The sequence below is a fragment of the Podarcis liolepis genome (assembly GCF_965112155.1).
Source record: "Podarcis liolepis genome assembly, chromosome: 3".
NCBI classification, from domain to species: Eukaryota; Metazoa; Chordata; class Lepidosauria; order Squamata; family Lacertidae; genus Podarcis; species Podarcis liolepis.
This window is the reverse complement of record NC_139557.1, coordinates 679,423-704,461: the sequence shown is the minus strand read 5'-3', so window position 1 is coordinate 704,461 and position 25,039 is coordinate 679,423. Positions and strand designations below refer to the sequence as shown.

The 25,039-nt window shown below is 45.5% G+C and overlaps 2 protein-coding genes across 5 annotated transcripts in view; one reads left to right on the top strand and one right to left on the bottom strand.

The window, feature by feature from the left end:
- LOC310703069 (RCC1 and BTB domain-containing protein 1) overlaps positions 1–25,039 on the top strand; it is a 177,436-nt gene that overhangs the window by 38,220 nt on the left and 114,177 nt on the right. The window lies entirely within an intron of this gene.
- On the bottom strand, positions 828–23,158 carry PHF11 (PHD finger protein 11). 4 transcript variants are annotated; one of them, XM_083495082.1, is made up of 11 exons: positions 21,634–21,755; positions 20,817–20,937; positions 20,572–20,705; positions 18,234–18,341; positions 16,328–16,461; positions 10,456–10,502; positions 8,614–8,678; positions 8,100–8,169; positions 4,455–4,577; positions 2,417–2,488; positions 828–1,798 (listed from the first exon to the last, which is right to left on the bottom strand). In XM_083495082.1, the coding sequence occupies exons 3-11, from the start codon at positions 20,677–20,679 to the stop codon at positions 1,635–1,637; spliced, it is 891 nt and encodes a 296-aa protein (XP_083351208.1). In that variant the 5' UTR covers positions 20,680–20,705; positions 20,817–20,937; positions 21,634–21,755; the 3' UTR covers positions 828–1,634. The 4 variants fall into 4 exon arrangements, with proteins under 4 accessions (XP_083351208.1, XP_083351210.1, XP_083351209.1 ...); XM_083495084.1 differs by lacking the exons at positions 20,817–20,937; positions 21,634–21,755 and adding an exon at positions 22,305–23,158; XM_083495083.1 differs by lacking the exon at positions 20,817–20,937.

Genomic DNA, 25,039 nt, shown 5'->3' with positions numbered 1-25,039 from the left:
CTGTTGTGTCGTATGAAAATGTTGTTGACTTTCTTGGGGGGGGGGGACAGGACTTAAGGGCACTTTTCAAAGCATATTCTTGTAGAAACAGAAAGGGACCAGAAAACCCCCACTAACTTCTGCAAAGGAATTGTGCCCATACAGGCAAAGTTCTCATTGATTATTCCAGCACCCACAGTGAATGTGCAGCTGGCACAATGAAGATACAACTTTTGGTGCATCTGCTAGGATTCAGGTACTGTCTAACAGAGCTCTGTCACACACAAAATGCACAGCAGCTTTAATGTCTGTATTAGCAGTGCAAATTCTGAAGTATAACTTCTAAAGACTAAATTATAAAAACCCACAACCCTACTGTTTGAAGCTGACCTATAAAAACGTATCTGGTATTTCTCCTCAGTGCTGTCCATCTGCAAGCTGCAGTTGATTCTTAGTGCCACCCCATCAACATATATTCACTAATGGGAGAAAAACTGCAATGGAAAATCTGGTTAATCCCCCTCACAATTTGCATCAGAAACTTCAACCAACTACTTGCATCTTCAGTTTGTTAAAAGTTTCCACATTCACAATCTCAGTCCTGTGTATTTTGGCTGCTTGAATGTATACATCTGCCAGACAGATGGCTAGCGTCCTTATGTTTTGAAAGCACTTACATGGTGTGGTGGTGGGAGGGATGAGAGGACTGGATTTTGCCTTGTCCTATCTCCCCCCCCCCCCCAATCCCTTTTTGAAAGTCAGCAGACCAAGATGCTGAAATGGGAAGCGTCCTGTAACTACCTTGACAGTAGTTGAAGGTAGAAAATACAAATTTAAATCGCTGTACCTTGTTAAAAAAAACCACTTTTATTAAATTATTTACAATTCTGTAATCAAACAATTGCAAATATTCTTTACACTCACACAACTACCTATGATTCTAAGAAACTGATTCTCTGAAATTTTTTAACATTAAGCCCTCCTGAGGTGTCTGAAACATCTAATGTTTGGGCTCCTACTGCAAGGCCAGGGTCATTTTACAGACAGGCTCTATTCTGTAAAACTGTAAGTACGAAGGTTCATGGTTTGACTTTCTCTTTGGAAAGTGAAACTATGGTGTTTAATTTCAGTACCAATTGTAGTCAAGTGTCTTGAAGGAGCAGATAGAAGACGTTTCCATTGATTTAAAAAGTATGTGTAGTGACAACTATTATAGCACCACAGTGCAATCCTTTAGGAAGGCTGACCTTGGGTTCTCCATCCCTTCACTGATGTCTCCTGGCCCTGCTGGCTGGAGCTGCCCTGGTTCTAGAGACTCAGTTGCCAAGAAGCTGTGAAGAACATGTGGTAAACACATCCGATTCCCCTGTACTGGAATAGATCAGAAAGACAGCCGTGATCTTGGAGATGGCTATCAAGAGGACACAGGCTTTCCCTTGCCTTTCCAAATAATCACATAAATGAATTGGCAATAGACAAAAAGAGAATTTGACCGTCAAAACCAAAAGAAAAAAATGCCTTTGCTGGAACAAAAGTGTCTCATGGTCGTGATTAGAGGAAAAAAACAGTTATAACAAATGTGATATATAAGGACAAGCAGACTTATCTAACTGGAAAGTTGATTTTATGCAAGAACCAGATAGGAGAAATCATGATCAAGTATTACAGAAATATGCAGGTTGTTCAGAGATACTATTAGATACACTAGCTGTCTCTTCTGGGGCAGGTAGTACTACTTCCTTCAAATCTTTCAGAAGCTCAATCTGAGTATCCAGTCTTTCCCGTGTGTGCAGTAGCTGCTGAATTTTTTCTTCAGTTCCTGTAGAATTTACAATTGATGCTTAGTATTAATGTAAAATGCAAAAGTTTGTTGTTTTCAAATGATTCCTTTGTTTCTCTAATATCTTCTCCATTGTGACTGTCCTTTCAATCAAAGGCAATTTCAGTTACCTGAATACACAAGCATAATTCTACAAAAAGGGTCAAAATATTAACCCCCTCCAAAACATTTTTTACAGGGAAATGTATATAACTATTATTCATGCCTGAAAAGGCACAAAGGGGGACTACGGATTGGTAGAGCAATGCAGCAGTTATGCCAGGCAGCCCCTTCTTACAGCAGGAAATATACAGTATAGTACTGATAACTCATTTCCACTCCTTAAAAATGAACAATGGAATATAGTCTACTTATTGAGTTCAATAAGACTTAGTCCCAGAAATGCAGCCTAATAAGCAGAATAGGCAAGTGGTTTTCTTCGTAAGATCAAAAGAATAATCAGGCCAAACAGTCTGAATTATTTCAGCACCAAGTAACCGATCTATTCTACTTTGGTGCTGAGACATTTGTGCTTGGGTTTTAATGCCAAACCAGATTGCCCAGGCTCAAAAAGTAGTCACTGAGAGAAGTTCCAAATTTTGCTTCATGCATACATACCAGAGTGAGCTGCTGCAAGTATATTTTCAAAAAGGCCACAGTCAAAAAGTGACATTACTGTTTCTTCATATTCTGAGGGTAGAGACAAAACCATGCTGATACCTCTGCATGAATACAGATTTTAATATACAGTACACACAAGGATACAGGTGAAACTTGAAAAATTAGAATATCGTGGAAAAGTTCATTTATTTCAGTAATTCAACTTAAAAGGTGAAACTAATATATGAGATAGACTCATGACACGCAAAGTGAGATATGTCAAGCCTTTATTTGTTATAATTGTTATAATTATGGCATACAGCTGATGAAAACCCCAAATCTCAGAAAATTAGAATATTAAATGAAATCAGCAAAACAAGGATTGCAAATAGAGCAATATTGGACCTCTTAGAAGTAGAAGCATGCATATGTACTCGGTACTTGGTTTGGGCCCCTTTTGCATCAATTACTGCGATGTGGCATGGATGCTATCAGCCTGTGGCACTGCTGAGGTGTTATGGAAGACCAGGAAGCTTCAATAGCAGCCTTCAGCTCTTCTACATTGCTCGGTCTCATGTCTCGCATCTTTCTCTTGGCAATGCCCCATAGATTCTCTATGGGGTTCAGGTCAGGTGAGTTTGCTGGCCAATCAAGCACAGTAATCCCATGGGCATTGAACCAGGTTTTGGTACTTTTGGCAGTGTGGGCAGGTGCCAAGTCCTGCTGGAAAATGAAGTTAGCATCCCCATAAAGCTCATCTGCGGAAGCAAGCATGAAGTGCTCCAAAATCTCCTGGTAGACAGCTGCGTTGACCCTGGACTTGAAGTACAGTGGACCAACACTGTGGAAACTTTACACTGGACATCAAGCATCTGGCATTGTGTGCCTCTCCATTCTTCCTCCAGACTCTGGGTCCTTGGTTTCCAAATGAGATGCAAAAGTTGCTTTCATCAGAAAAGAGGACTTGGGACCACTGTGAAACAGACCAGTTCTTTTTTTCTTTAGCCCAGGTAAGACACGTCTGACGTTTCTTGTTCAGGAGCGGCTTGACAAGAGGAATACAGTATTTGAAGCCCATCTCCAGGATCCGTCTGTGTGGGGGGGCTCTTGATGCACTAACTCCAGCCTCCACTCCTTGTGAAAGTCCCCAGCACATTTGGATGGTCTTTTCCTGACAATCCTCTCCAGGCTGCAGTCATCCCTGCTGCTTGTGCACCTTTTTCTTCCACACTTTCCCCTTCTGCATAACTTTCCGTTAATGTGTTTCGATACAGCACTTTGGAAACATCCAAGTTCTTCTGCAATTACCTTTTGAGGCTTTCCCTCCTTATGGAGGGTCTCAATGATGGCTTTCTGCACAACTGTCAGGTCAGCAGCCTTCCCCATGATTGTGCTTCCTACTGAACCAGACTGAGAGACCATTTAAAGGCTCAGGATCCCATTGCAGGTGTTATGGATTGAATAGCTACTGCACCTTTTCACAATATTCTAATTTTCTGAGATTCTTAATTTGGAGTTTTCATCAGCTGTACGCCATAATCATCACAATTATAACAAATAAAGGCTTGGCATATCTCGCTTTGCGTGTCATGAGTCTATCTCATATATTAGTTTCACCTGTATACTCAGTAAAAATAGGTTATTGAGCTGTATGTAACCCACCCTGGACACGCTTGGGGAAGGCTGGGCTATGAATGCATACAATAAATAAAGTCATGCCAGTGTATAAAATGGCCATGACCTCCCCCTGCACACAGGGGTATCAGGGCTATTGCACCTAACCAGTCTTCTTTCTGCTTCCACTAAAACCTGTTACAAGGGAAGGTCACAGGGTGCCCCAAAGCCCAACTGTGCATTTGTGCTCTGTAGGGGAGAGTCAAAAACTCATCCTGCAACAGTAGGCTGGGGGGAAAGAACATGAGAAATAAACAGGGCCAAGCAGTCTTGTTCCTGAGAGGTAAGCCCTACGGAAGCATTCACAGGTCATGACTTGGACCAAAAAGCTCAAATTAGCAACTGTCCCAAATGGCTGTGACTTAAAAACACTTTCCAGTACCTGCTTCAGAAGTGTTGTCATCCATCAGCTTTTCCTGCGCAAGGTGAAGAGTGTCTAACATTTCCTCAAAGATTTCATCAAGAAGCCCAGCCTGCTTACACTTCCTTAAAAAGTCTATCCTTACTGTTAAGAGAGAAATACATCCTTTTTCAAACAGTTCCATATCTACTGGCATTGTGAAGCTCTTTCTAGCAAGAGCAGTAATTTACTTTCAAGACATTTTGTTTTTAGCTTGCAAGATACAGTGGTGCCCCGCAAGACAAAAATAATCCGTTCCGCGAGTCTCTTCGTCTAGCGGTTTTTTCGTCTTGCAAAGCAACCCTATTAGCGGCTTAGCGCTATTAGCGGTTTAGCGGCTATTAAAGGCTTAGCGGCTAAAAGGCTATTAGCGGCTTAGAAAGGGGGGGAGCGAAAAAAATCACAAGACTCGCAAGATGTTTTCGTCTTGCAAAGCAAGCCCATAGGGAAATTCGTCTTGCAAAGCGCATCGAATAACGGAAAACCCTTTCGTCTAGTGGGTTTTTCGTCTTGCGAGGCATTCGTTTTGCGGGGCACCACTGTACTCTCAAGTCATTAGTTACACTAAAATCCTGGATGCTTTAAATATTTTTTGAAGCAGCAATCACTTCTCCACCAGGGAAAAGCAGCAGCAGCAAAGGCTCAAGAACAAGCCAAAAGCTTAGATAATGTGTGTTTATATGTGGCTTTCCCCTCTGCCACAGAAACCCATGGGTCCAGGTTATTGGCCTGTTAGTGGTCACAATGTGATTATGGAGGATGGATGGTGGCTACTGGATTGAAGTTGAATCCTGACAAGACAGAAGTACTGTTTTTGGGGGACAGGGGGCGGGCTGGTGTGGAGGACTCCCTGGTCCTGAATGGGGTAAGTGTGCCCCTTAAAAGGCTAGGTGTGCAGCCTGGGAGTCATTCTGGACTCACAGGTGTCCATGGAGGCGCAGGTCAATTCTGTATCCAGGGCAGCTGTCTACCAGCTCCACCTGGTACGCAGGCTGAGACCCTACCTGCCGGTGAACTGCCTCGCCAGAGCGGTGTATGCTCTAGTTATCTCCCGCTTGGACTACTACAATGAGCTCTATGTGTGGCTACCTTTGAAGGTGACCCGGAAACTACAACTAATCCAGAATGCGGCAGCTAGACTGGTGACTGGGGGCGGCCGCCAAGACCACATAACACCGGTATTGAAAGACCTACATTTCTGGTACGTTTCTGAGCACAATTCAAAGTGTTGGTGTTGATCTTTAAAGCCCCAAACGGCCTCGGCCCAGTATACCTGAAGGAGCGTCTCCACCCCCATCGTTCAGCCCAGACGCTGAGGTCCAGCGCTGAGGGCCTTCTGGCGGTTCCCTCATTGTGAGAAGCAAAGCTCCAGGGAACCAGGCAGAGGTCCTTCTTGGTAGTGGCGCCCGCCCTGTGGAACGCCCTTCCAGCAGATGTCAAAGCGATAAACAACTACAGTGGTGCCTCGCAAGACGAAATTAATTCGTTCCACAAGTTTTTTCTTCTTGCGAGTTTTTCATCTTGCGATGCACGGTTCCCCATAGGAATGCATTGAAAATCAATTAATGCGTTCCTAGGGAAACCACCTTCAGACCAGGTCCGGGGACAGTCTGTCCCCGGACCTCTTCTGAAGGCTGGGGGGGGAACAAGGGCTTTTCTTCCCACCCCCAGCCTTCAGAAAGCTGTTCTGAAGGCTGGTGGTGGGAAGAAAAGCCCTTCTTCCCACCTCCCGCCCCGCAAGCTCCGGGGACAGGAGGGCTTTGCTGCCGACCTCCAGCATTTTAAAAGCCCCTGCTGTCCCGGGGCGATTTTAAAATGCGGCGGGCGGGAGCAGAGAAGCAGCCCCCTGCGACCCTCTCCCGGCTGGAGAGGTGACGTGCACCTATGGCAGGAGCCTCCATAGGCGCGGGTCACCTCTCCAGCTGGGAGAACGCGTGGGGGGCTAAAGCAGCCCCCTGCGACCCTCCCCCGGCTGGAGAGGTGACGGGCGCCTATGGAGGCTCCTGCCATAGGTGCACGTCACCTCTCCAGCCGGGAGAGGGTCGCAGGGGGCTGCTTCTCTGCTCCCGCCCGCTCGGGATGGTGGCGCAGATGTGCCTGCAGTCCCCGGACGGCAGACAGCTCTGCGCCGGCATCCGGAGCGGGGCGGGACTTAGCGCCCCGCTCGGGATGGTGGCGCAGATCTGCCTGCATTCCCGGGACTGCAGGCAGCTTTGCGCGGCCATCCAGAGCGGGGCGGGACTTAGCGCCCCACTTGGGATGGTGGCGCAGATCTGCCTGCAGTCCTGGGACTGCAGGCAGCTTTGCGCGGCCATCTGGAGCGGGGCGGGCTTCGCCCCCGGCTCCCGATGGCCGTGCAGAGCCCGTGCTGATCCCGGCACGGCAGACAGCTCTGCGCCGCCATCCCGAGCGGGGCGGGACTTCTCTGCTGTCCCGGGGAGATTTTAAAATGCTGGGGGTCGGCAGCGAACACTTCGCTCCCGCCCGCCAGCATTTTAAGATTGCCCGGGGCAGCGGAGAAGTCTCCGCTGTCCCGGGAAGGCAGGCGGGGGGGAGCAAAGACTTTTGCCCCCCGCCAGCCTTCAGAAGAGGTCCAGGACCTCTTCTGAAGGCCGGCTGTGGGCGAAAGTCTTTGCTCCCGACCGCCAGCAATTTAAAACAGGTCCCCGGAGATTTCCCTATGGGCTGTCGTCTTGCGAAGCAAGCCCATAGGGAAATTCGTCTTGCGAAGCGCCTCCGAAACAGAAAACCCTTTCGTCTTGCGGGTTTTCCGTCTTGCGAGGCGTTCGTCTTGCGGGGCACCACTGTACCTAACATACATCTTAGTGTATTTCTGGTCTTTGTGGAAGCCGCCCAGAGTGGCTGGGGAAACCCAGCCAGATGGGCGGGGTACAAATAATAAATAATAATAATAATAATTCTAGTTTTGTATTATAGAAAAAAGTGAAAGTTAAAAAGTACAGAGTGTGATGATGCCTGAAAAAAGAATATCATCATATAATGTGCAAGGCCTGGAAATTCCTATGAAACAGAACTGAAGGTAAATTTAAAACCAGTGTCAGGTGAAGATTACTCAAAAGCTGAAAACTAGACACTTATACCTAAGTATCTGAGCCATCCAGAAGCCATTTAGGAACAATTCGGAGAGAAGAAATGTTGAAATCAATGAGTTTGGTGGGAATATTTGCAAAGGAAGATTTTTTGGCTCAAATGTCTAAGCAGTAGTTTGCTGAACTGTATATTTCTCAGAAGAAAGTATGTTTCTGTATCAGGTCACATTTATATATACAATGGTACCTCGAGTTACATACGCTTCAGGTTACCCAGAAATTGTACCTCGGGTTAAGAAATTTGCTTCAGGATGAGAACAGAAATTGTGCTCCGGTGGCGCGGTGGCAGCAGGAGGCCCCATTAGCTGAAGTGGTGCTTCAGGTTAAGAACAGTTTCAGGTTAAGAATGGACCTCCAGAACGAATTAAGTACTTAACCCAAGGTACCACTGTATAGGAAATGGTCTCTATAATAATCATGAGTGGCCATCTTTGTAATTTGAGTCACATTCATGGCAAAAAGCTGCAGAACAGGCTACTAGAAATCCTAACAAGTGCCAAACACAGTGAAGTCCTACCTTTCTGCTGGTCATTTTTTCTCTTAAGGACCTGCTGTAGGCTCTCTTCTGCAACGGTTTCATTATCATTCTGTCAAAAGTGTTTTTAAAAACAAGTTTGCATATCTATCAGTATTGTTCAGAACACTCACGACAATGTTCATGTTTTTCCAGTGTAACACTCCCCACAATCTTCACGTTAACAAGCTTAGAGCTGAATCCTATCGATGCTCTGCACTAAGCATATGCTGTTTCTTAAGCTAAATTATCTCCCAAGTAATCCATGTATTAATTCATAGCACTTTTCCTCTAAGCAGCTCAAAGTGGCACACACAGTTCAACTATGCACATTTTATTTCCCAAGATTTAGCACCTAGCAGCAGTCAGAAATTAAAACAGGTCAAAAAAGAACAAACTGAATTAGAACTGACTTAAATCACATGTGAGACCAATGTAGCAAGGAAGCATGGCTCATTGGAGGAAACTTACGGCATGATGTAGACATTAAAAAGGCTTAAAAATATATATTAATTACCATTTTTTTCCCACTGCAGGAAGAGTTTATTAGGATTGGAGGCCGTCCCTTCTTGCTGTCCTCATCTAGAAATAAGATAGCTGCTGCTTATATTTTACCAGATAATTTATTATAGTACTTCAGTAAGTTATAGCAAGATACACTATAAAAACAGACAGAACACGTTAGAATTACTTCTTTTTAAATTCGTCTTAAGAGTTACAATGATAAGGACTTAAGAATCATCCAGTGAATTGACATAATAATAATAATAATAATAAATTTTATTTATATCCCGCCCTCCCTAGCCGAAGCTGGGCTCAGGGCGGCTAACAACAATCAAAATAGCTCAACATTCTAAAACATTCATTATAAAATTAATTAAATCAAATTAAAATCAAATTAATGGCAACCATCAAGCAAAGTTTTGTGCAGATTGCCAGAGGAGGGGGTCAGGCTGCGCCCTGACAAAAGGCCTGGTGGAACAGCTCTGTCTTGCAGGCCCTGCGGAAGGATGTCAGGTCCTGCAGGGCCCTAGTCTCTTGTGACAGAGCGTTCCACCAGATTGGAGCCACGGCCGAGAAGGCCCTGGCTCTAGTTGAGGCCAGCCTAACCTCTCTGAGGCCTGGGATCTTTAGGGTGTTTTTATTTGCAGACCGTAAATAATGGCAAAATGGAGATTTTGAATGTGTTTGTATTTGTTAACAAATACTACTTCTTGTATCTTGAATGTCCAAGTAATACTGGCACAAGAGTGCAATAAATTCCTTCCCCCTCTTTGCACCTTGGGCCAAGTCAAAGAACTACCCTATACTGTCACACATCAGTCTTGAAAAACAATCACAGAATTGTGGGGCAGTATAGTTAAGTTTCATGCTATCATTTCACTTTTTAGCCACAGAACACACCGTGTCCACAACCTGACTCTCTCTCTCATTTCAGTCATGAGGCAAGTACTAAAAGCTCCTCCCAGCACAATTTTATCAAGAAACAAGAAAAAGGAAAACATGGGTCAAATCAGAATGAGTTGGTGGTGGAAGTACTCTCTGAAAAGTGTCTTGGAATTGGCAGGAACAGAAACAAGAACGAACAAAAGTATTTTGGTGTGTAATACAATTTGGTGGATAGGAAAATACCACCATTTGAAAGAACCAACATTTACTTTAAACTGTAAACAACAATTTTAAGAAAGCTAGATAAGCAGCAACTCAACTGTCCCTCCGTCCTGCACAAAATGTGAAGTTCAGAGTCTCTGAGCAGCTGCATGGCTGTTGCAGGTGCAATGAGCAGAGAGACAGCATCAGGCTGCTTTGTGGGCAATTTGTGTGGGTCTTATGAGAAAATCAGTAATTTTCTATGAATTGGAATCTGGCCATTTTCTGAATAATCAGGAATAATGTCAGCTGATGCGTGATGCCAACCTACGTGAGCAGGGAATTATCTACAAGGCGCTAGTTGCTGTGGAGGGCAGAAGGGAGGGTGGCTTTGGTTTTCTGAAGAGCTGCAGAGAGACAAAATCAGGAAAACAACATTTATTGGGTCCAGTGATGAGCAGCAACCACTGGAAAAACTCTTCCACGTGGAACTTGAACTGGAGAAATCACTGCTGAACCAGAACAACCTCTGACAACCCCCCCCCCCCCGCTATGGTAAATTGTATAGTGAGTATTTTGTAGTTCTCTTGTTCATATGGGTAGGAGAAAAAATACATTGGTTTTCAGTGTTTTATAAAAGCACTCTTGACACATTTTTTGTCAAGGGTTTCAATAGTGGGGAATGTATAAACAAATATTCCATTACTGCATCTGCTAAAAATGACTATTTGAAGCATGGAGAAGAGTTTGATGAGGAAAAAAAACTAACCATAAAAGCTTGTCTTCTTGACTGGGTCATGGTTCGGACAGAACACTCTAATACATTGGAGAAATAACGAGAGAAAAGAAATTGAATTAATATATAAACAAATGCATTCATTTCTATTAAAATGTACATAAATGTAGTAAGACACAGTGAAGAGTTCAGTTCTGGAAGAATGGTACCACTGATACTTATCTGAAAGGAGCACTAAGACAACACCAAGTGACTATTCAAGAAAGGGTTTGATGTGCTATTTTTGCAAGAAAGAATCATGAGTGTCAGGCAAGCTATGCAGAGTGGAGTGATCAGTGTTTACCAATGAAATAGTGACAAATTATTCTGCCATCTATTCATGTTTTTTTCAGAGAAAATAAAATTCCTTACTATTGAAGTATGCAAGTTCTCCATTCCAGGAACTTTCAGAAGTAGGCCCCTCTCCTTGGCGAGGAGACAGGGTCCAAAAGCTCCTGAGTTGTATCCAAAGCAACACTAAGTCAAGGTCCCGGCAAGGCAAGGATTTTCACTTGTGCCCTTGCCTTCTCCTTCCCTTGCACTGTTGCACACAGAAGGGTGAGGGCAGGCTACACAGAGCAGCAATTCCCAAAGGCAGGAAGGGAAAAGGGGGAAATATCATAAGGGGAAATTTCAACATCTTCCCACCAATCACTACTGCTCTGATGATTAAAACCAGAGCCTCACACTGCTACTTTTAAGTTTAAAAACTATTTTAACATCTCGTGGACCCTCTTCCTACCTCCGTGTGCTCAGTCTATCTCCTGAGCTTGCTGCATTTATCAGACTCAACTGGGTAATTTCTTTGCAACAGCAGCCTGGTTTGTTTTTGTTAAAACATTACTTCCTCAGTATTACATTTCAGGTAAAACTATGACTAGAGATATACGTTACTATTTTATTTTAAGGTCATGATGCTCTGATGGCTGTGCATTTCAATTATCCTCGTTTTTTAAAGAAAAGAGGGAGAATGTGAAGCATTTGCAACTCTTGGTCTCATACACTGAAGTCCTTTTACTCGCTCAACGAAAGTTCACAAGCCTGTGCTGAGACAGCAGAAGAGCACCCCTTCCCAAGCCCACCTCACTTTGTGTGTGCCTGTGCTAAGCCAAGCAGAGAGGCAAAAGCCCCTCAAACTTCCTGACTGGCTGTGATGAACAAAGGATTCTTGGAAGCAGGTAGGAAGACCTTCAAGATGTTAAAGATAAAAAACAAAAGCAGAGAGGAGGACTGGAATGGGAGAAATAACAGTTGGAAAGAGGAGGAAGGAAGGGGGAAGAAGCAGGACAGAGGAAGAGCAGATTGGATGGGGGTGGCTAACTGTGGTTAAAACATGACCAAAAGGTAGTGAGTGCATCATTTCCTTTCCACTTTCTGTTCAATCCAGATGGCATCACTCAACTGGTAGGGGGCCCTGATCAGCCCTGTCCCATTCTAGGTTAACTAAGGCAGTGTTTCCCAACCTTTTTTGGGCAAAGGCACACTTGTTTCATGAAAAAAATCTCGAGGCACACCACCATTACAGCCCCGTGACGTCAGCGCGCAGTGTCACGCCGGGAGGGACATGAATTGCTAGCAAATTACATAATCACCTCCATGAGGGCTGGCTCATCTTCTCCGAAGGCAGAACCCCATTAATTAACAGCACAGACTCACACCATAGCCAAGACGAGGGGGGAAAACCTCAGTCATGCACAGTCATGCACATGTGGGGGCTAAATGAGGACGAAGACCGGGCAGAGAGCAGGGTTCAAATCACCCCACCTGGCCAGGACAATGCCTGGGTGCTCCCTTGGGCCACTCGCCTGACCCACCTCGCAGGGCTGTTGTTGCGAGGATAACACGGGGAGAACCACGCGCGCCCCCGGGAGCTCCTTGGAGGAGAAAGCGGGCGATGAATGCAATGCACGAAATATATGAGAGGCGACCAGGTTTTGCAGGTGAGGGGCCCCTGCCAGCCTCCGCTTCCAACACCCGGCGCAACGACGCCGAAGTTTCCCCCCGGGCTCAGCTCGGGGAGCAGCGCTGCTCCCCCCCGGCTCCCCTTCGCCCTCCTGGCTCTCTCTGCCGCCCACTGGGGACCCCCCTCACCTGCCAAGTCCGGAGCGCCAGTGGAAGTTGCATGCATGCATGCAGGGCGCCGCGTTGCCATTGCATTGCACTGCACTCCATGCAACGCCTGCACGCATGCATTGCCTTGCACGCCCGCCAAGGGGTCTCCCCGCGGTCCGATACGTCCCCTCCAGCGCGGATGCAGCATTGCAAAAATAACCCCCCCGACTCAGCCCTACCTGGGGGGGCAGCCTCCGCCGCTCCGCCTCCGCGGGGATCCCCGGGCTCCATCCTGCCGCCCGATCTCCGCGGGGGCGCAGGCAGGCTGCGCGGGGTCTGCGCGGAAGAGCCCCTGCCCGCCCGGCCGCCGCCGCGCTCATTCCATGGCCAGGAGAAGAGCGCTTCAAACAAAACGCCCGGCCCACCAGGCCACGCTGGGAAACGTAGTTTGTGCACCCCGCGCGGGCGCGGAGCCCAAGGGCGAGGGGACTACGGATCCCGGCAGCCCCTGCGCCGGGGACGGAGGGGGAGAGGCCGGGTGCAGGGATGGAGGGACGGGTGGGCGAGCGAGTGAGTGGCAGCCGCCAAGCCTTGGCCGAGAGCCAGGAAGGGCCTCCCCGGAGGAGGAGGAGGAGGAGGAGGAGGAGGAGGGAGGCGCAGAGCGGGAGGGAGGGAGGGAACCCCAGGGGTCATCTAGTGACGGTGCCCCAATCGAAAATTTGACTTTAAAAAAAAAAATCTTTCGAATTTTTCCCGCGGCACACCAGGCAACATCTCACGGCACACTAGTGTGCCGCGGAACAGTGGTTGGGAAACACTGAACTAAGGTGCCCTGGCTGGCTATGTTAGCTTTCAAGAAAAAAAGAAAGCAAAAGGGGGGGGCTCCACTGAATGCTTTTCATAGAATCATAGAGTTGGAGTAGACCACAAGGGCCATCGAGTCCAACCCCCTGCCAAGCAGGAAACACCATCAGAGCACTCCTGACATATGGTTGTCAAGCCTCTGCTTAAAGACCTCCAAAGCAGGAGACTCCACCACACTCCTTGGCAGCAAATTCCACTGTCAAACAGCTCTTACTGTCAGGAAGTTCTTCCTAATGTTTAGGTGGAATCTTCTTTCTTGTAGTTTGGATCCATTGCTCCGTGTCCGCTTCTCTGGAGCAGCAGAAAACAACCTTTCTCCCTCCTCTATGTGACATCCTTTTATATATTTGAGCATGGCTATCATATCACCCCTTAACCTCCTCTTCTCCAGGCTAAACATGCCATTCTATGGAACTTTAATCCCCCTCCCCATATATAGTGATGCTTGCTGGCTGTGTTGTGTACAGCAGTTTGGGCAGCACAGCAGGCAAGCAGAATGGACTCCAGGGACTTTCTTAGTGCAAATAGATTTAATAAATTGGTGGTGGGGGTGCGAAGGAGAGACTAGGTTCTTCTGGCTCAGTGGATCTTGGTGTTCTCTCCCAGTTGTCTAAGCTGATGTCACACTAAGTTTTAGATGACTCTGAGGTGGGAAACAAATGCAGGTGCCTAATTAACCTGTCTCCAAGGCAATTTCAGGGGAAACTTCAATTTGCTGGCAGGTAATATCAAAATTAATTCTAAGAACTGAGCTTTTTAAACTACTTTTTGCTAGGCAATGAAAAAATAAATTATGAAAATTAAGTTGGCTGGTCAGGCTGTCAGTTCTGCTGAGAATCCAGCTCCAAAATCTAAATCCTTAAACCTGTTTCTCACTTCCACTGTGTATTCATAAGGGATTTGATTTAGATGGTATCTTACCGGCCCAGTGGTTTTTCCTACTTTCTTCAGTTTAAGCTTGAATTTTGCTATAAGAAGCTGATGATCTGAGCCACAGTCAGCTCCAGGTCTTGTTTTTGCTGACTGTATAGAGCTTTTCTATCTTTGGCTGCAGAGAATACAATCAATTTGATTTCGATGCTGCCCATCTGGTGATGTCCATGTGTAGAGTCGTCTCTTGTGTTGTTGGAAAAGCGTGTTTGTGATGACCAGCTTGTTCTCTTGGCAGAACTCTATTAGCCTTTGCCCTGCTTCGTTTTGAACTCCAAGGCCAAACTTGCCAGTTGTTCCTTTTATCTCTTGACTCCCTACTTTAGCATTCCAATCCCCTATAATGAGAAGAACATCCTTCTCTGGTGTCATTTCTATAAGGTGTTGTAAGTCTTCATAGAATTGGTCAATTTCAGTTTCTTCAGCACCAGTAGTTGGTGCATAAACTTGGATTACTGTGATGTTAAAAGGTCTGCCTTGGATTTGTATAGAGATCATTCTATCATTTTTGAGATTGCATCCCAGTACAGCTTTCGCCACTCTTTTGTTGACTATGAGGGCCACTCCATTTCTTTTACGGGATTCTTGCCCACAGTAGTAGATATGATGGTCATCCGAACTGAATTCGCCCCTTCCCGTCCATTTTAGTTCACTGCAGCACAGGATGTCAATATTTAGTCTTGCGATCTCATTTTTTACCACATCCAACTTACCCAGGTTCATGGTTCTTACATTCCAATTTCCTATGCAATACTTTTCTGTACAGCATTGGACTTTCCTTTCGCTTCCAGGCATATCCGCAACTGAGCGACCTTTCGACTTTGGCCCAGCCACTTCATCTGCTCTGAATCTACTTGTACTTGTCCTCCGCTCTTCCTCAGTAGCATGTTGGACGCCTTCCGACCTGAGGGGCTCATCTTCCAGCGTCATAACTTTTATATGCCTGTTGTCTTTGTCCATGGAGTTTTGTTGGCAGGGATTCTGGAGTGGCTTGCCGGTTCCTGCTCCAGGTGGATCACGTTTGGTCAAAACTCTCCACTATGACCTGTCCATCTTGGGTGCCCTGCATGGCATAGTTCATAGCTTCTCTGAGTTATTCAAGCCCCTTCGCCACAGCAAGGCAAGTACTCAATTCTGCCACCTTGTAGGTGGATTTGACAGCCAAGGTGAGCAACTTATAAAAGCGGGCATATCATGAATATCCCCCACATCCAATTCTGGGGAATAAAAAAGTTTATTTTGCTGGTTCTCAGGATTGTTTAGATTCAGATATTGGGTGGTGTTTTTCACTAATGAAAGGCTTTTGGACTGCAGAGGAAGCTTCTGTGAAAAGAAAGAGGGCCAATTTCCCTACCTTCCCCTTATTTCTGCAACTCTGCTGGGTCTCCCCAAACCTGCTTGAGAGGATTAGGGGGTGCTTTGGAGCAGTGGATGGGAGCGCAGGACAAAAGGGGAATTTTGAAAAACCTTTCACTTATGGAAGCCTTCAGCAAGCAGAGGGACTGACTGAATAGTCTATTACAGGGGTCGGCAACCTGTGGCCCACAGGGGTCGTTTAACCAGCCCACAAGCCGTCTCTGAACTGAGCCGCCTGTTCAGTGAGTCCCCATGTGCTGCGCTAAACCAGTGCATGGGGACTCACTTCCGCGGTGCTGGAAATCGCATCTGTGCGGACACCAACGCTGGAAATCGTGTCTGCACAGATGCCGGAAATCGGGTGTGCATGCGATCCAGCCCATGTAGGGATCTCCGCTGGAGTGAACCGGCCCAGGTGAGGTAAACCTTGCCGGTCCCTGGTCTATTATCTGGCCATTAGGTGCTACAGCAGGTGCTGTGATCTTCCAGCAATTTGACTTCACCCGCAAAGGAACACTCCTGCATTGTCTCCCCAGACAGACGGGTGCCACCAACAGGCAAAGACAGTACCACCCAACCACCCCAATAATGGTGTCAAAGTAAAAGATAAATGGAAGAAAATTCTCAAAATGCCACAAATTTTAGAAAAGAATTTGTTAAATACCGGTAAATGCCTTGAATTTCATCCGTTTCTATTGCAGCATCATCACACAAAGCACAGAAATAATGGTAACTTCTGCGACAGTTTTTTATCTCACAGCCCACAGTGGCTCCTTTCTTGCGACAGAAATTGCATATCTGCAAAAAATGGGTTTTTGAGTCTAAACAAACTGTACCATATCAGGTTGGTTCTGATGTTAGCAATCTTAGCTTTCAGTGAACCAAAATTTTTAAACCACAGTCTTTGGAATGGCTACTCATAAGTAAGTCTTACCTGAATTCAATGCGACTTACAGCCAGGAACAGGGGTTAAAATTGCAGTCTAACTTTGTCCAATCATTACTAACTCTCTGTTGCAATTTTAACTACAGAGAAACATTTTTTAAATTATTTGGTTATGAGAAATGCTTTGCTTCTGTCAAGCTAATGGTTTGGCTAGCCTAGGCCTCTACCCCACACTTCTTTGCATTTATATTCTTTAATTTAAAAATATGTGGTCGCAGCCTTCATGGTATCTCCATACAATTATTTCAATGAAATAATTATTAAATTGTCTATTGATAACATCCCATATATTCCATTTGTGGGGTGCCATGAGTGGGGTAGTACCTCTGGTGGGAGATATGTCCCGCTCCTTCTGAGACAGTTTGTCCACCTCTGGTCCTCACCCTGCCCTCAGCTCTCACCTCTTAGAAGCTGTCAGCATGTGACAGCAGCCCCAGCCCGGGAAATGGCTTTGACTGGGTGGCTAAACCAGGTGTATGGAGCCAATGGGTCTCAAACCTTTAGTGGATTAAGGACTTTCCTTGCATGCAAAGAGAGGCTCCAACCGATTGAGCGGACAAGACCAAGAGTGGGTCCAATGGTTAAGAAGGCGGTTTTCTGCATGTGCTGTTGAGGGAAGTGAGGGGCAGATGGGGCTCATCCACCTGGGAAGGGAGCCCATCAAGGAGAAGGAGCCTTCTGTTGCCCTGGTAGGGTACCTTCGGGAGAAGAAAAATCTAAGGAATAGTAAACCCTACACAAATCTGGAGTGTAGTCCCTAAGACAGTTGGATGGTGCCTTGTTTGCCTCTGCTTTCCTTTGGACCCCATCAACGAGGTTGAGAGGCACAGGCGATTTGTTGTCTGAGCAGCCCAGGACCTTCAGATACACTGCCCAGGTCACTTCGAGACAGACAGGTGCCAGCAGCTATTACATTTCTAGCAGAAAAGCACCGGGTACTGTAATTTGCAATCAAGACTAGAGTTACCTTATATACAATAGAATGTATATCTGACGATGGTAAGAATTCAGACTTCAAATTGGCGCTAACATTTTTTATCCCTTTGATGGCATTTTATGTACAGTTCTTAAGAGTGCACAAGTGATGCTTTGAGGGGGAAAGCCAGACATTTAGCCAAGACTATTGCTTCTCCCTTCATTTTGGAGAAATCTGTTGAGGAAGAGTGATTGCCAAAGCAAGTCTTTCATTGCTATTACAATGGCAGGGTTGGTTTTTTTGAGGAGCATTATGTTAAAGTATGGGTAGGCAAACTAAGGCCCGGGGGCTGGATCTGGCCCAATCGTCTTCTAAATCCAGCCTGAGAACAACCTGGGAATCAGCATGTATTTACATGAGTAGAATGTGTCCTTTTATTTAAAATGCATCTCTGGGTTATTTGTGGGGCATAGGAGTTTGTTCATTTCCCCCCAAAAAATATAATCCGGCCACCCACAAGGTCTGAGGGATAGGCCCTCTGCTGAAAGTTTGCTGACCCCTGTGTTAAAGTGTTCTTTTCTCAGAATACTTGCCAGTATATGCCTCTTAACTAAATAACTCTGACCTTAGCATCAAAAGAAATAATTCTAAACTAATTCTGCATAGTCTGCTTTTATACTCATAAAAATGTAAAAGGTTGGTGTCTCACCAGCCTCTTTCCTCTTTTTATTTCACTCGTTACTGAAGCCACATCAAACCTTATATCGAGATTCTCAGGGTTATGTTCTTCAGATTCCACAAATCCAGAGGAATATAGCTAAAAATAAAAACATAAATTAAAAGGAAGTAAAAATCAAACCAGGAGATACTACAATGAAGCAATAAAGAACAGCAGCAACAGTTGGGAAGAGATTTGATTTAAGTGTTCTCTCATAGATTTGCACAATGTTAGTTTCTTTTGCATGGTTATCTGCAACTTATCTGCAATTAAGAACCATTCAAATTAATGTATATACTTGGATTTTATTTTAACTACCACTTTTCCAGGTTGAGCATGCCACCCCTTGCTGTTCCAGTCTCCTAGAAGACAGGGCACTGTTCAAGAACCCTGTATCTAAACTGAATAAGGGATGCACTGAAATAGGATACGATAGTCAACCCAGCTCACAAAGGAAGCTTTCTCTTCATCTCACCTTCCTCTACCATGCAATGTAGGTAGGAAAGAACCATGTATATATAGTACGCTTGAAGACAGTCATTGCTACAATGAAGCAGCCAATATTAGAAAGCAGTACCAAGTTGCAATTGCATTATTTGGTTCCCCATCTGCACACCTTATTTCCCAACACTTGCCAGTCTCCACTGGCAACATCTGGTGACCCCGAGGGCCCTCTTTGTGTTACTAGGTGATAAACAGAACAAAAGGTGAACTCTGCATGCACACACAAACAGGCGCGCATGCCACAGAACAAGAGTTACATTTTTCAAGAGCCTCCTCAGTTCAAGAGCAATGGTGGAATCATAGACTTCCAAAGTTGGAAGGGACCCAAAGGTCAGCTAGTCCAATCACTGACAATGCAGGAACCGGTAGTAAGCAAAGGAGCAAAGACAGGGGAGGTGGTCATCCCCCATTATACTTGGTTTTTATAAGTGTTAGAAGCCGCCCAAAGTGACTAGGGGAAGCCCAGCCAGATGGGCAGGATATTATTAAGAACAACAACAACAACAATAATAATAGGTGCAATTGTGACAGAAATTGTCACTAAATATCTACAGAATTTTAAAGCAGTTAAAATTACTATTGAAGTGGCAACAGAGCTGGTAATTTAGCTATGCCATCTAGTTTAACTATGAGACCAATCTTTATATTACAACTAAGCTCCTCTGCTATTTTGTCAATTGTCCCACAGGTAGTATTCTATAGAAAGAGAACCATAGAAAGAGAATGCATTGGTATGCAACAGCCTTCCCCAGCCTTATGCCCTCAAAATGTTTTGAGTACCAACTTCCATCAATTCCAGCCAACATGACCAGTGGCAGTGGTCAAGGAGTTGTAGTCCAACAACAGATCTGACTAGAGGCAGGCACTCTTGTATGAAACTGGTTTCCTGGATCCATTTCAGCTGGGATTCAGGATTGAATGTGGAATAGAAACTGCCTTACTAACACCATAAAAAGAGACGAGCCTTCCACATCCTATACCAGATGTATCCTAGACCCTGAGATCTATGGATGAAGAGTGGTATGCAAATTAAATTAATAATAATAATCAAGTCCAGCTGAGCAACAGCCTCACCCAGGCCATGGCTTTAAGAACAGCAGATGCAGCTGGGAAGGGAGACTTCCAGGGAGGGAACAAGGCGGACTCAATGTCTTCTGTTGGCACGTTGCCAACAGAGATGGCTGCATGGTGATTGATAGCCAGACATACATTACTGAATTCACTCTGACAGGGAATTAACCTATGATGATCTGAAAAAGTTGTTTACTAAAAGTTGGGAGACCGAGAAGCTTCTTGGAACCAGAATGGAGGTGAGCAACTTAAGAGCAGAGGAATCAACATCTTGCCCCAAAGCCACATGAGAGCCCTAATGGGCATAGGGTCGGCAAAAGCCTCCTGTTCTCCAATCTCTCTGAGACGGTTATAATTTATGTCTTAGAGAGGTTTCTCTATCTGCCGATGGAAATTTACATCTGGTATGTGAGCTACTTTCTGGCTTTAAGAATATATTTATTTAAAAATCAGGATGGAAAACCATGGCAAATACAACAGGAAATGGGATGGGAGGATATGGAACTGGGCGTGAATTTACAAATACATAATAAAAAAAACAGTATGAACTGTTATTTTAATATATGATCATAGGGGCAGACTCTTGTGTGGAAAAAGATGGAAATAACTATTGTTTAATAGGGAGGAATGGTTGTGGAAGTTATTGTAGTTGATGTGTTTATTAGAGAAAAACTATTGCTGAAATTTATTAGTAACAATAATTAGAGAACCCTTTTTGGGTTTTGTGTAAAAAGAAAAATGAATTAATCCTCACCAAACAATCCTGATGAACTGCAAGGTTCTGTCTTTCAGCAACATACATAATGGCACATTCTTCATCATCTGGGCAAAATGCACATTGTCTTCTTACCATCTTTGCCATTATCCAAGTTAGCTTAGCAAAGTCACCTTAGAAAAGGATTTTAAACATTAGCACAACACAGACACCATCCCTGAACTCTAGATGCATATAACTGGAATATCCTCAATGTTATCAGTGAACTTCTTTAAAAGTCTTACTTTGCTCCCCAAATGTAATGGAACTAGAGGCCTTTAATCCAGTGGAGGGATCCACTGGCAAAAGGGAAGAGATTTTGCTGATGTCTCCCAACTCTCCAGAGCTGATTCTGGGTACAAGACACTGCAGGGGGAAGGAAATCAGCAGTCATCATCTCTCTCTCCCTTCTGCTGGTGAAATTATTCCCTGAGCAGAAGTCTACTTATAGGTGCTACTATGGATTCTAGCCATTGAAGGAGACAATCTACATGATGTATTTTACATTTTATTTAAATGCATTTACTTAATATTTTAAAAAGCAATGCTTAAGTTTTTAGAAGAAAAAACAGAACTACAAATAAAAATCTTAACTGCAACCACTGAGCATCTGAATACAGTTCAAAATAGTTATAAATACACTAATAGATCTTAAATATATACATTTGACTTAGGGGGAAAGGTAGGGAAGAAAGGAACATTCCACAGATGAAGACCTTCAGGAATGTTGAAGACTCACTGTGTTTTGTTTCTGATTTTTCATTTATAAACAAGATACAAAATAAACTGCAACAACAAAATCAAAGCACTCAGATATTAATTCATATAATGAAGACATAAGATATGAAGCATTCAAGGCTAGATGTCTGAGGGATAGTTGGCCATTTTTAACTATCTTTCTACAAGCCCCCACAAGATGCTCCACAATTTCCACTGACTGCTCTTAATAGCTGCATATACTGTACATGTTTTAACAGCTTTGGGGACAATGTGGAAAACACCGTAACACATTTACTATGGGGCCAAGGAGCAACCCTTCAATGCCAATCTTGGGAACTCAACTGTGCAGGTAGGAATGGCGCCACTGGAATACCCTGCCTCCAATACAAATCCCACACAGCTGATCCAGCAAGATCACTGGTATCAAAAGTCACTGAGAGATCAAGAGAAAAAGGTTATTCTCTCCCTATTCCCCCCCCAAATCTATCAGAGTGACCAGGAATGATTCAGTTTCAAAACCAGGCCTCTAGGCCCACTTGCACTAGTTTTGCTACAACCCTCCCCACCCCACCCCGCCCCACGGTGCTTATTGGAAACCGAGGGATCCAGAGTCGGCTTCTTAAGCCGCGTAAGGCAGGGAGACCACCCCAATCCTCCGTGAGGCGGGCCCAGCCTGGGGGCCCAGAAGGGTCCTTGGGAGAAGGGCCCCCGGGGCGGGGGGGGGGCAGGAGAAGGCGCTCGTCGCCTCGAGGGCTCTTTCCCACAGGCGGCGGCGGCGGCGGCGGCTCCCTGAGCCGGGCTTGCCTGGGCTCCCCGCTCCCCGCCTTTGTTCCTCAGCCCCTCTCGGCCACGGCAGCCCGGCTCTCCCAGCCCCCGGGGGCCGCAGCGTTCCCGCCCGGGGAGGCGGCGCCCCCAGGAGAGGCAGCAGCAGCCGCGCGCGCCCCGAGCTCCCCTCGCCGGCCGCGGGAGCCAAGGCAAGGAGCGCGCGGCCCCGTCCCGCCCTCGCCACTCACCCTTCTGCGGCCGCCCCGGCGACTCCCGCAGCGCCTTTTCCGCCAGGCCCGGGTGACGTCACCGGCGGAGGACGTTCCCGCTGCGCGCGCACGGAGCCCAGAGCCCGCCTCCCTCTCCAGAGGCAACCTCTTCCCGCCGCCTCGGGGCCGCCAGAGGGCGCTGCGCCGCGAGTACCGGCGGGGGCGCCTGGAAGAAGGGGAGCAGCAGCCGAGAAGGGCGATTCCCAAGTTAGCAGGAGCGTCAAGGCGTCAACATTGCAGGCGGCGGCACTTAGGCAGAAGTGGGGAAGAATGGTTGCGGAGCTGGAAAATGCGCTTTGCGCAAATTCCCAATTGGCCAGTGGGTTGCAACTCCTACAGAGTAACCATAGACACACATGGAGCACAGAAATGTGCAAGAGGACTGCTGATTCCTGACATCAGCTCTCTGCAGACTTTTCAGCATACACTCGTATTAAGGCCTGACTTCACTGCCTGCTTGGCACTCCTTGGAGGGCCCTGGCCAACAGACCCCTAACAAATTGCCTGTCACATATTCTCTTGGATTTGTTTGAACAAATAAGGGTGCCTATATATACTAGGTGGTCGATTTTGAGGAGGGACAGGAGCAAAGCCACCTTCATTTATTTGGTTTCTTGGTGGCCATTGATTCTGCAAGCCCTGGAATTCTTCTCAGGTTCCAGAAGACAGGATTGTTGCCTCACCCCATAGAAGTTGTCCTTCAAAGTTCAATGTGTCTCTGAGGGTGTCTGGTATTGTGGACTGGAGTGTCATCCCCATGCTGATACCATTCAGCTCTAGCCTTTTCATCACAGCTGGGTGAGCCAACCAATGTCTGGTTCCCAAGTAGGGAAAGTGAATGACAATGAACAAATGTCTAAGGACACATTGTCTGCAAAAATACCTGTTTTCTTCTCTTGACAGGATCCTTTAAGGAGCAGGATTATGCTTTGGGGATACTTCTGAGTGCAGCCTTTGTTCCCAGGTGAGCAGCTATGAGTCCTTTTCTCCAACTCCAACTGAGACACATATATATATATATATATATATATATATATATATATATATATGCTTTCGTAGATTTTCACGGGTACAGGAATGCAGGTTTTGGTGTCTTCGGGTGTCTTCCCGTGTAAGAGTTGGGGTGTCTAGGCGACGTTTCGACGAGGTCTCACTCGTCATCTTCAGGCTGGTGCTTTCGGCTTCTTGTTACTGGAACAGAGCAGGATCTCAGTGTTTGAGTTCCTATAAATACTGTATACACCACACCCCCTCAACAGTATTTATAGGAACTCAAACACTGAGATCCTGCTCTGTTCCAGTAACAAGAAGCCGAAAGCACCAGCCTGAAGATGACGAGTGAGACCTCGTCGAAACGTCGCCTAGACACCCCAACTCTTACACGGGAAGACACCCGAAGACACCAAAACCTGCATATATATATATATATATATATATATGTCATCCATGCCCTGGTAACTTCCACATGAGACCAGAGTAACAAACTCTACTTAGCTCTGCAGTTGGGACTGTTTCAGCAGCTTCAACTGATTATAGAACGCCTGTCAGTTGAAGGATGCACAGCTGCTAAGAACACAACACGCCTGTTCTAAAACTTCCAAAATGGTTTACCACTTTATTTGGATGACAAGCACAAGGTGATAGTTGTTACTTTGGGGAAACCATGAACCGATTCATGCAGTGCCTTCTGCTATCTGGAGAGCAGAATAAACTCTTTCTCTGAACCAAACCTCAGTGTCATTTGACTCCTTGCTCCCTGTTCTGGGAGCAACACTCACCCTACCAATTGGTAAAGTCTAATAAGGCTACATTTCTTGGTGCGTTGGCCGGGAATCTTAATTAAGATTAATTAATCTAATTAGATATGCAAAAAGTTGGTGTTAGAAGTTGAGTTGCACTCTGTCTCCTTCTGTATGCCATTCAGATGCAGAAATGAGTTTATACTTACTCAGCATGGTCACCAAGTCAGTATCTACTGTGGGTTCTTAAACATTCTGAATACAGTGTGTGCTCTTTCTTTGCTGTTTCTTTGAGTTCTGATGTCACTTATCTGAAAGTCAGCATTAGTTGCTTAGTCCTCCTGTTTAATAGGAATACCCTTTCAAACTGTTATCAGATGTTTTCTTATAAGAAAATTCAGCCATACAGCAGGTAGCACTTAACCTACTGTAGTGCCCTAATTTTAGCTGAACCACTGTCCTAAGTCAATTAAGTACGTGAATATGTATATCAAGATTAAAATTACTTGCAGATAAATAATAATAGGGGGAAACTGTCGGAAAAAAAGTCAATCAACTTTCAAGTGCAGCCCAACAAAACTCCCTTTCGCAGTGAATATTCTGCAGAAAGAATTTAAAACAAGCATATCTTAGAGGCAAAGGTAGGATAATTACAGTAGTATGCTACCTTCCGAGAGGATCTCATTCTTTTGTGATTTAATCTCTGCCTGCAATTTGTGTGTGTATATGCTATAATCTTTGACCAAACTGCGGGAGGCAGTGGAAGACAGAAGTGCCTGGCGTGCCATCTGGTACATTTTTTTTGTGCTTTTAAGCTTTCTGTTTGTGTGAATGATTTTAGATGCCAGAGTATCACCTGCAATCTTCTGCAATTATCACCTGTGTGAGCTTGTTAACGTCATCTTTGTGTCAGTGTCACACACACACACACAAGAGAGAGAGAGAGAGGATGAGGAGGAAAGCGAGGAGGAAAAT